Below are 12,537 nucleotides of genomic sequence, written 5' to 3' on the forward strand. Positions count from 1 at the left end.
AAAGCAATAAAATTAACAAGTTAAATAAAGGTTAAAAACAAAGAGCACAAATGATACGGGGTGGGCTTTTGTCTCTCACTCAACCAACCACCTCCAGCACCTTCAAACCTTTGGGCCCCCATCAATCAGATACTAATATTAATACTAATACTAATACGAAGAAGGAGAACACCACCACCACCACCACCACTACTACTACTACTACTGATAACTTGGATCAAAACATAAGAAAACTAATGACAATGCACCATGCTCTGCACCCAAAAAGTGATGTTGATCGATTGTATTTGCCAAGATCTCAGGGCGGCAGAGGAATCTTACAGGTGAAACAAACTATGAAAGAGGAAAAACACAGCTTAAATGACTACATAAAAAAGCAAAAGAGCCTCTGAACAAGGGAAATCTCGAAAACAATAAGATTAAAAGCAGAATAATGAAAGGAAACAATTGAGCATTGAGATTCTAACTGGAAAAAGAAACCTGTCCACAGTCAATATCTAAAGGACACTGAAGGAAAGGTACGATACAAAGCTAACATGTAGTTGGTTGAGATCAGGAATTCTGAAGAAAGAAACTGAAGGCTTCATTTTGACTGGCCAAGAACAAGTCTTACAGACCAATTCCATGAAAGCAAAAATTCAGCATTTCAGTAATAACAGCAAATGTTGCTTATGCAATGAGAAAGAGAAAACAGTGGATCACTTACCAGTGGCTGCAGCAAAATCTCATAGACTGATTATCTACAATGTCATAATCGAGTTCCCAAAATTATACATTGGAAGTTTTGCCAAAAGTTTGGGTTTGAATGCAGCAAAAATTACTAGAAACATCAAATTCTTGAAAATGAGCAAGTCAAGATCCTGTGGGACTTTTGGATCCAAACAAACAGACATTTGGCTCACACCTGACATCACCATTGTAGAAAAGAAAAAAAGTCTAGTTCATTGATATTGCAATACCAAGTGATGCATGAATTCAAGAGAAACAGCTAGAAAAAAAAACAAAATATTGTGATTTGCATAACCAAGGGTTGTACCAATAGTAATAGGAGCCCTTGGAATAATATCCAAAGAGCTGCCTAGATACATGGAAATTTTGAATTTATTAGACCTGAATATCCTGAATATCCCTATTCGGAATTACCTATATACTCAGACACTACCTTAATAGCTCTTAGGTCTTTGCTTAGGTCTTGAAATGTTAAGTTTTTACCAATTGCAGACTGTGAATTGAATTGAAGATTAAATATTTAATAATAATAATGTGGTTTGTCACATAGTCAGCAGATATTTAGACTGCATTTAGCATTTTTGTCTACCTATTGAGTCCTTTCTAAGGACCTGGGATAAGCAGATATTGCAGATATTATTCTTTGATGGCTTTAAAGGTATAATTGCAGGATAAACTGTCCTAAATAAAACTGCGTTTTGCAATTGATCAATGGAAATTTTGTCAACACCAGTGATGTTCAAATGGTCTTCCAATTATTTGGGGATTTCACCCAATGTGCCTGTTACTATTTTTTCTTTCTTTTTCTCTTTTCCTCATTCTTGTTCTATTTCTATTTGCAGGTCTTTGTATTTGGTGATCTTGTTCAGTTCTATTCTATTGTATTCTCTTCTAGTATTGCCACATCCACTATCCAGATTTTTCGATCAGTGTGTGCTATCTGCTTTAACACAGGCTAGTGAAACATGGACACTAACCGTACAATTGATACAAAAGGTACGAGTGGTGCAAAGAGCCATGGAAAGATACATGCTTGGCATCACAAAACAAGACAGAAGGATCCACACATGGATTAGAGAACAAACAAAAGTATATATCATCAAGAGAGCAAAAGAATTGAAATGGAAATGGGATGGACACATAGCAAGAAGACCTGATGGCAAGTGGACCAAGGCAGTCATAGAATGGATCCCTCTTGATAAAAAGCATCCATAAAAGAGACCTAAAACAAGATGGATTGACGAAATCAGCAAGTATTGCAGGCCCAACTGCCAAAAGAAAGCTTAGGACCATATTGGTTGGAAACATGAGAAACAGGCCTTCATCCTGCAGTAGATAGACAATGGCTAAAAAATGATTGAGAATTGTTGTCTGGGATATTATGTGGCAAGTACTTGTCTGTTTGAATTCAGAAGTCCCAGAGCAATTTACATACTTCATTTTCTATTACAGTTCTTGCTTGCAGGCAAATGATATTTCTTGCAGAACTTTCACCATTGTTGCTACTTTGATACTTTTCCATGTCATTATTTGTAATCAATCTGTGCAATCTTCTTACAAAAGCTGGTCCACTGTTTCTTCAACTTCTTTGCAAAGGTGGGACTTACTCTCTATTGCTGTGCTCTCAATTTTAACTTTATATGTATGTAAGGACCTACCTCAGCTAAGCCTCCCAAGAAAACAGAACTCTTGAAACAGGCATTGTCTCAAAAGGAACTTTTATTAGGGGCTAACGACAGTAGAGAATCAAGGCGGAATCTGAGAGAAAAATCTGTGAAGCAATATATTAAAAGCAACATTCAATACTCCTCCCCCCAGAATCTCAGTGTTCGTTTAAATCCCAGCCAATCCACAGGTGGCATCATGTTTTAGTAATTGGTCTTTTTGGTGGGCTCTTCAAGATCTTTCTCACTTTCGATTTCTTCTGGCTCCAAGCACAAACCATCGCTCAGATAAAAGAGAGACATTCCATCCCCTGAGGGAAGGGCATCCTGCAGACAGTGCAAAACAATCCCAAAAGCTCCTCCCTCCCAATGACAGGGCACACAAAAAGGCTACAGAAAAAGGAGAAATGGCCATAGGGTTAAAATTCATTTCTTTGGGGACCTGACAATGTGTTTGTTCTTAAGGCTTGGTCTTGTGCAGCACAATCAGCTCTTTGGTCTCTTTTTTAAATTTTCCTGTTATAGCTGTTGCATAACTGGCTGCTATTTATGTGGTCTGCTAATTTTTTTTTAATATACTGAGCATGTAATACTTTGCCTTGCCATATCTCTTTCTTTCACGTCTTTTCTTCTTGTCATTTGGTCTTTCTTGTAGACCACTTTGGTCTTTCCACAACTCAATAAGCCTTCATGGTATACTAGCTTTAAAGCATCTTCTTCACTATCCTTCAGATATTTTTTCAACGCCCTTTTTTCTTGTTTAACTGTCATGTACCTGCAACATTCCACACACACCTATTTTTCTTGATAAATAGAATCTGTCCACATTGCTATGAGGATGAAGGACATAATTCATGGTCATTATTTTTCTGGTTTTCCTTTTTAGGGCTTTTAGTTTTGCTTGAGTCCAGTCCACTATTCCAGCCGTGTATCTGAAGACTGGAATTGGCCAGGTATTAATTGCCTTGATGGTATTTCCTCCACTGAGTTTGGATTTTAAGATCTTCTTCATTCCCTTGATGTATTCACTTCTAACCTTTTTGTTTTTACTTCAGTGTGCTTGATGTTGTCAGCTTGAAGGATGCCCAAGTATTTATAGTTATTGTTTTCATCTACTCTTTTGATAGCATTTCCATAGGCATCTTGATTTCTTCAGTTTTCACCAGTTTCCCCTAATTGATACGAGACACAGCACATTTGTCCAGTCCCTACTCCATTGCTATGTCTTGGCTGCATATATAGACAGTGCTGAGCAGGGATTCGATATTAGATGGTGCTTTTCCATACACCTTCAGTTCATGTAGAGGAGATGGGATTGCTTGGGATATGTTGATGTTTGATTCCTTTTGTCTGTTTTAGTGATAGCTACATGGTTTGCCATTTATTTTTTCATCTAGAACATTCAGTTTTGTTCATAAAACTCTCTGTATTTTAGCAAGATAAAAAACTCTAGCGACTGCTTATATGAGCTTCTCTATCCTAAATATTTTATTCATATACATAAATTATTAGAATATATGTAGGAGAAAACAGATAAATTGAAGAAGAATTTAGAAAGGAATCCATCATTTCAGTATGAGAAATAAAACAAAGTTTTTTTTAAAAAAAAATATGTAATACATAATTAATGGCATATTCAGACTCCAAATGAGATAAACACATTGAAGAATGGACTAGATATATGCATAGAAGACAAACTCATCAATCACTTTTATACAGGGAGAAAGCAGAACTATTTAACTCGTTTTTTGCATCTGTCTTTACACAAAGGGAAAAAGTCAGACCAACCTATCAAAAATAGTGCCATAAAAACAGAATAGAAACACAAATTAAGATAGGCAAGAAAAAGCACCTGTCCAGCCTAGACAAGTTCAAATCACCAGGACCAAATGGAGTACATCCCAAGGTTCTCAAGGAACTGGCAGATGTGATCTCAGAACCACTGAACTATATTTTTCAAAGATCCTGGAGCACTGGGGAACTACCAGAGGACTGGAAAAGAGCTGATGTAGTTCCCATCTTCAAAAAAGGGAAAAAAATGGATCCAGGAAATTACAGACCTATCAGCCTGATCTCAATACCTGGGAAGATTCTGGAAAAGATAATCAAACAACGAATCAGCAAACGCCTACAGGCAAACGAAGTCATTATTAAAAGCCAACACGGGTTTGTCAAAAACAGATCATGCCAAACAAACCTTACTGCATTCTTTGACCAAGTGACAAAATTAGTGGATCAGAAGAATGCTGTGGATATAATTTACTTGGACTTCAGTAAGGCATTTGACAAAGTAAATCACAACCTATTACTTGATAAGATAGAAAAATGCAGGTTAGACAGCATCACCACCAGATGGATCCGTAGCTGGCTGACCAGCCGTACTCAGCATGTGGTCCTCAATGGAACCACAGCTACATGGAGGGAAGTGTGTAGTGGAGTGACCCAGAGCTCTGTTCTGGGCCCAGTGCTCTTCAACATCTTCATCAATGATTTGGACAAGGGGATAGATGGGAAACTCATCAAATTTGCAGACAACACCAAGCTGGCAGAAATAGCCAACACTCCAGAAGACAGGCTTAGGATACAGGAGGATTTGGACAGACTTGAACACTGGGCGCTATCTAATAAAATGAAATTAATGGTGAAAAAAGTAAGGTTCTACATTTAGGCAAGAAAAACCAAATGTACAGGTATAGTATAGGTGGTTCCTTGCTCAATAGTAGTAACTGTGAGAGGGATCTCGGAATCCTAGTGGACAATAATTTAAATATGAGCAGCAGTGTACTGCAGCTGCCAAAAAAGCCAACACAGTGCTAGGTTGCATTAACAGAGAGATAGAATCAAGATCACGTGAAGTATTAATATACTCTACAATGCCTTGGTAAGACCACACTTGGGAGTACTGCATCCAGTTTTGGTCACTACAATGTAAAAAAGATGTTGAGACTCTAGAAAGAGTACAGAGAAGAGTAACAAAGATGATTAGGGGACTGGAGATTAAAACATATAAGGAAAGGTTGATGGAATTGGGTATGTCTAGTTTAATGAAGAGAAGGACGAAGGGGGGACATGATAGCAGTGTTCCAATATCTCAGGGGCTGCCACAGAGAAGAGGGAGTCAAGCTATTTTCCCAAGCTCCTGAAGGCCGGACAAGAAGCAACGGATGGAAACTAATCAAGGAGAGAAGCAACCTAGAACTAAAGAGAAACTTCCTGACAGTTAGAACAATTAACCAGTGGAACAACCTGCCTCCAGAAGCGGTGAATGCTCCCATGCTGGAAGTTTTTAAGAAGAAACTGGACAGCCATTTGTCCGAAATGGTATAGGGTTACCTGCCTGAGCAGGGGGTTGGACTTGATGACCTCCAAGATCCCTTCCAAATTTTATTATTTTTATTATTGATCATCGCACAGTCAGCCAGATGTTCAGACTGGATTTGGCATTTTGTCTACCTATCGAGTCCTTACCCAGGACCTGGGATAGGCAGATGTGGATGTTTGATGGTATTACAGATATCGTCGCAGGATGGAAGCAGTTCCTAGTAAGGCCATCTTTTGCAATTAACTAATAGCGAATTTGTCAATGCCAATGGTGTTCAAGTGATGCTCCAGTTGTTTTGGGATTGCATCCAAGGCGCCTATTATTATTATTATTATTATTATTATTATTATTATTATTATCATCATCAAAGACTTATAGAGCCTCCTTTATAAGAGAATTATGCTATGGAATCATGGTTGCTACCTTTATGACCTTACCATGGATTTTTTTAGACAGAACCAAGCATGCTCTGTAAAAGATCAGATGGCTGTAGAGTCTGCCTGATGGGACTCTTTTTTAAAGTAATGCATGGCTGAGATACAAAATCAAACTATATCTATTACAAGAGAATACCAGCCAGTTTGCTTTCAATTACTTCAGCTATAGCCTTTGAAACACCCAGGATGTAAACACATTTATAAAAGGAGACTGCTAGTCTCAGATTATTTTGTTGTGAATGTTACAGCAGTTGAACTATTCCATCAGTTTACAATATATGTAAATGTTTACACAAGTTCTGAACAATAAAATATTTTCACATAAGTATTCCAGCTTGGAAAGAATGATATACTGTCAAAGTTCATGAGATCTCTGAATAGCAATCCTATATTAAAAGATCAAACAAAACCATTGCAGATCATCTGGAACACTGCAGGGAATAGTAGGTTAAACAACTTACTGTTCTATGATAAATGTAACAAGGAAGGTATCTTTATATATATATTTTTAAACTGTGTTTGATGGAAAACATTAAAAATAGATATGTTTATAAGCCTGACCTGTCTGTATGTTCCTTCTAACAAGGTGTCCAGATGTTGAAGTGGAGCTGGAGTTTTATCTTTAAACCTTGTCAGTAAACGCCGTTCAATAGCTCTAAACTGTATGGCTCTTTCAGCTAATAGTTGCTCATACTTCACAGCATTCAAACGAAGCTATAATTAAGAAAAGTTTTCAAAGAAAGAGTTAATGGTATTCTAGAACACAAAATATATGGTGCTACAATTGCTGCAAAAGTCCAGTTATTGGTTTTCCATGGTCATTATGAAAGCAATATTATACACTCATCATTAATAAACTAAATAAATGTCAGTTATTACTGAAACTAAAAATAATTAGTTCAACCCGAACTACAAATATTCTCCTTCATTAGTACTAAAAATAATTTTTGAACTCAAGGTAATACACAATAATGTTATGGTTTTCATAACTAGCAGACTAAGAGATACCATTCTAGTTTTCCTTGAATAATCATTACATTTTAAAATATTTAAAGTATTGTAAAATATTTTTACAAAGAGGAAAGCTAAATATTAAAACTCACTACATAAAAGTTTATACTTATTTTTTTAGAAGTAAGCAAGCATATTTGGGACTTATTCCCAAAGAAGTATTTAATAATAAAAAGTTTTCAATAATTAAATTGCCATTTAGCAATTCAAAAAATACTTTATAGAGTATTTTGGTATGCATTCTTGCTCTCAAATAATCACTCTAATAAAAATTAGAAGTCATAACAACTAAAGAAAACATAAACATTGATAATCATAAATCACATATATTTATGAACATACCTCAAAATGATGATCAATTATGTCAAAATAGTCTTGTAAAGGGATTGGACCAGAAAAAGTGCATACAAAATCTTTGTAATTTTGCCTCCTGAAATGTTGCTCAAGACGAAGAGTGAGTTCTTTTGTAATTAGCCAAATGTCTTCTAATTGTTCACTTTGGATTCTGTAACGCTCTTCAAAATAAAAATAAATGCAAAAATTATTTGCTCTTCAGCTCTAAGTGGTATAAATCATCAAAGTAATGTTTTATTGATGCAATAAATGCAATAAAACCTCTGAAAGCTGATGACCCAAGGGACTGAAGGAAAGTGGTCAACATATGGAGATGGTCAAAATACAAAACAACTGTACTGATATGTACATGTGACTCATTTTATTGTACAATTTTTATTTTAAAATGTCATACAGAAACACACACAGGAAAATCATTCATGCAGTATGGTATCATACTAAGTCAATACATTTACATATGTATTGTTTTCTCATAGATTTTAGTCCGTTTTTTATTTTTTTTATGAAGGTAAGCAGAGAAAGTACTCCCAACGCTGGCTACTGTATGTCACTCAGCATACCTGGACATTTTTCCATGGCAAACAATTTTAATTGCATTATTAAATGACTGACATCCTCTTCTTTCAGAATATCTGCAATTTCTGTGTCCTCCTCACTTAATTGTTCATTTAATTCTTCTGCTTCATCAGTTGCTTCCAGCACTTTTCTGCTAGGTTGTATCTCAGTCAATACTAATTAGAAAATTGCTTCTCGGTCAGGTTCATTGCAGATTGCCACACTGTTATCCATTGCAACAAAATCTTCAAAATCTACTCTCTCAAATTCCCCCATGGGAGGTAGGCTATTTAGCTGGGATGCAACATCTTGTTCTTGAGTTGTAACAAATCCAGCTTTCTTGAAGCACTTCTGTACTGTTTCAGGCTGAACTTTATTCCAAGCAGAACTAATCCAGAGAACAGCATCCAGAGCAGTAATTGATGCAATGGATGATTTTACTTCTGCATACGGACCATAAGTTTACGTTTTAGCAATTACCCACTGCAGAAGCTGGGCTCAATAGTGCATTTTGAAAGTTTTCATTATGCCTTGGTCGAGAGGTTGAATTTTGAATTTATGTTTGGAGGCAAAAAATTCAGTTTTGTATTTGTGAGATAATTTACTTGGGGAGGACTAGAAGAATTGTCCACTACAAGGAGAATGGACCATTTCTTCTTCATTTCTCAGACAATACCTCTTATCCATTCCTCAAATAGGGCACCAAATCTGTGCAGATTTGTTAGATTTCCAGGTGACAGGAAGTTCTTTGGGCTGCAGGTTCTTGAATGAGCATGGCTTTGCTGATTTTCCAATCACCAAAAGTTTTAGTTTCTCTCCAGTTAAGCTAGGAAGAGCTTAACTTTCTTCAGAAAGCTTTCCACTCTTACATTTGTCATCCCTCATAACGAGGCTCCTGTCAGGCATAGCCTTGAAAAAGAGTCCTCACTTGTCAGTGTTAAAAATATCATCATCTTTAAAGCCACTGGTGAAGTCCAGAAACTTTTCAATGAATTCTTCAACAACTTCTACTGGAACTTCACCAGATTCACCACACAATACTTTCTGGGAGATTTTATGTTGCAGTTTAAATTTCTTGAACCAACCAGTTGATGCTTGGAAATCTGATACCCCAAGCTCCTTTGCAAATATTTTAGCAAACGGCCCTCATTTATTTGAACCAACATGTTCTGCTTCACTGACTTCATCCAGTGATTTTTTTTTTCCTTTTCCGTTGTAATCTCCACTTTCTTTACCATATCTTTCCAGGTACTCTTCTTTAGGTTTCTGAATATTGCTTAGTATTGTCTTGCTGACATCAAAATGTTCCACTTTCTTTAGCTGCTATTTTCTAGAAAACATAAAATATCAACCTTCTCCTTCAATGTCAGCTCTTTCAGTTCCTTCCTTTTTGCCATCATGACTTAATTTGCATAGAGAAAAACCTGGTTCTTTCTCATATGACTGCTTCGTAATTGTCTCTAAAATTGTACTTAAACATTGTTTGTTACACTTTAAAACTGTGTTTTCTTTCTTTCACAAGGGTTACTAAATACAAATTGCATGTTGTTGATGATGCTTTGCTTTGATAGTCACTACAAGGTAAAACAAGTAAAACAACTCATATATGTTGTATGTATATTTGTTTCATTTTACCACTGGCTATTTTTTATTGATCCTAAAAAAGGAAAAAGATTTGAAATGGAAAAAAATTAAGTCTTTTTTATTATGGAATGAATCCATAATTATTGTTAAATTGCCAAATCAGAGTCAAAAATATTGTATTCTTTGATATTCTTCTTGAAAGAAATTCATTGATACCAATTCTGCATTTTACCTCTTTTGCTCTTGGTGCAGAAGGGACTCAACTGGTCAAGTTTTAGGGAGTAAATTAATACCATGGGCAAAGTCCAGGTGGTCAAGATACAACTTAAAGAGGTGGTCAGTATAGAAAGGTTGGCTTTCTATTATGTACATATAGTGTATGTCTAGTCTACGAAAATTAAATCTGCTTAGGGAGGTGGTCAGTGTAGGAGGTGGTCAACAATTGAGGTTTTATTGCTTCACATTTCACTGAAATTCTAATTTATGACCATTTTGGGACATAAATGTATTAATAAAGTTTTATTCAGTTCACAGTTGTAATTAAAAACTTATTAAATCTTGAAATAATGGGCTATTGAACTCAGTTAGCGACTGGATCAGAAGCATTAAAATATAAGTAATGTTTATAATCAATATGTACTGATCTTGCTAGGTCTGAGAGAGCCAAGTAAAGAGTGCAAATGTCTTGATTGGAAGGTGACAGTACTATTGCCAACAATTTTGCATTTTATAATTCTAGAAACAACACCAACAGTCTGGAGTACTCCAGGAAAGAGGCAGAACAAAGTCTATTCCATATAGATTTCTTCATTATATAATAACTAGAAGAATACTATATTTTATTTCTGTATGTTAATACTTTTCAAATATAAGCAAATGCAAGGAAAAAACTCACTTCTTAAAATAATTGTTGTGATATTAGTTCTTAAAATATTTCACTTTATTATATTATGTTACATGCCACAGCTGTAGTCAGAGTTATACCTTCCTTCTTTGTCTAATAACCTAATACTACCAACATTAATCAATCTAGTATTTCTATATTTATTTCATCACATTCTCCCACAATTAACTTATTTTATTCAAAAAAATATCTTTTCAAGTTAATTTTAAACACTGATATAAAATTTAGATTCATAATTGAGATTAAGAATTTCTGCCTTGTGCTATACTAGTAAAAGTTTTGTAATTACTGTGTGGTGGTTACATATAATTCCTTAATGAAAACAAACCATAAAAAGAATTAGCCATAGAATATTATGATTTCAATATTAAAGAAATGTAGCATTCACTCAATACTTCTGAAAGTACAGTAGAAAAATAAGAAAGAATAAGAAAGAAAAATAAGAATAAGGGAGGATTTTTTAATATTCTACTTGTGAAACCTTTAGCCATTCAAGAAAAAAATAGCAAAAGCTGTAGAATATTACTTACTAAACAATTTCATAAATCAATATTCTAAGATTACATTTCTACTGAAATAATCGCCAGAAAGTAAATTTCATTGATAGGATAATGACAAATTCTTTTCAACATATAAAGGAAAAAATGTTTTATTTAAAAAACATGTCTTTTACAAACAACCCATCTGTTAATGATAACAAGCAACCCTAATTTTATTACTTCTAAAAATAATTCTAGCATAATGATGGCACATTTTTAACATGATTTTTGAAATACTAGTTATTTAAATTGAAGATGGAGTAAATTTAAGTTTTAATACTTGATATAACTATTGATCTATTTTATTCGTAAGTTTTTAAGTTGAATATATTTTAGAAAATATATATAATAGACACATGAAGGTTCATATGTATATTATACATAGCATGGGTTACCAACCAGGGATACTTGCACCCCCTGGGGGTGCGAGATGGTATTCCAGGGGGTGCGAAAACTTGGGTTTTCAAAATTATAGTGTATATGCATAATTCATTGCCATTATTTCAAACTTTTGTAAAGGCTGCGAGAATACATCAGAAGTGTTCTAGGAATGCGGAGTATAGAAAAGGTTAAGAACCACTGATATACAGTGAGAGAAAAAATTATTTGATCCCATGCTGGTTTGTACATTTGCCCACTGACAAAGAAATAATCAGTCTATAATTTTAATGGTAGGTTTATTTTAACAGTGAGAGACAGAAAAACAACAACAAAAACCCAGAAGAACGCATTTCAAAAAAGTTATAAATTGGTTTGCATTTTAATGAGTGAAATAAGCATTTGATTCCCTATCAATCAGCAAGATTTCTGATTCCCAGGTGTCTTTTATACAGGTAACGAGCTGAGATTAGGAGCACTCTCTTAAAGGGAGGGCTCCTAATCCCAGTTTGTTACCTGTATAAAAGACACCTGTCCACAACAACAATCAATCAATCAGATTCCAAACTCTCCACCATGGCCAAGACCAAAGAGTTGTCCATGGATGTCAGTGACAAGATTGTAGACATACACAAGGCTGGAATGGGCTACAAGACCATTGCCAAGCAGCTTGGTGAGAAGGTGACAACAGTGGTGTGATTATTCAAAAATGGAAGAAACACAAAACAACTGTCAATCTCCTTTGGTCTGGGGCTTCATGCGAGATCTCACCTCGTGGAGTTTAAATGATCATGAGAACATTGAGAAATCAGCCCAGAACTAAGGGAGAAAGGTTTGAGACCCCTGCGATATACAATATATACAGGGAAAGTATCTTTCCATGTACTGTATATTGCTATACCAACAGCCCTAAAATTCACAGATTAGATCCCACTGAAGTACTAATTAAGGTCCAAGTTACTTAAGTTACTAAATTACCAAGTCAGGTAGCTGCTGACACACAGGTAAAATAGGCAGCCATTAAAAATAGTAGCTATTGTTTCACACAGAAAATGATTAA

General features: G+C 35.2%; 1 protein-coding gene across 13 annotated transcripts in view; it reads right to left on the minus strand.

Annotated features, from left to right (window-relative positions):
* The window catches only part of BBS9 (Bardet-Biedl syndrome 9), a 273,478-nt gene that overhangs the window by 181,203 nt on the left and 79,738 nt on the right, over window positions 1-12,537 (minus strand). For all 13 annotated transcript variants that reach the window (XR_005555992.1, XR_005555988.1, XR_005555990.1 and 10 more), the window contains exons 17-18: window positions 7,506-7,678; window positions 6,714-6,866 (exon numbers count right to left, since the gene is read on the minus strand). Coding sequence is in view for 7 of the 13 variants with exons in the window: in XM_039336807.1 (XP_039192741.1) it covers window positions 6,714-6,866; window positions 7,506-7,678 (326 nt within the window). In the remaining 6 variants the exon portion in view is untranslated. The remainder of the gene's footprint in view (window positions 1-6,713; window positions 6,867-7,505; window positions 7,679-12,537) is intronic.

Source organism: Crotalus tigris, unplaced genomic scaffold, assembly GCF_016545835.1.
Source record: "Crotalus tigris isolate CLP2741 ecotype Arizona unplaced genomic scaffold, ASM1654583v1 scf7180000017666.379230911805:20528666, whole genome shotgun sequence".
Lineage (NCBI taxonomy): Eukaryota > Metazoa > Chordata > Lepidosauria > Squamata > Viperidae > Crotalus > Crotalus tigris.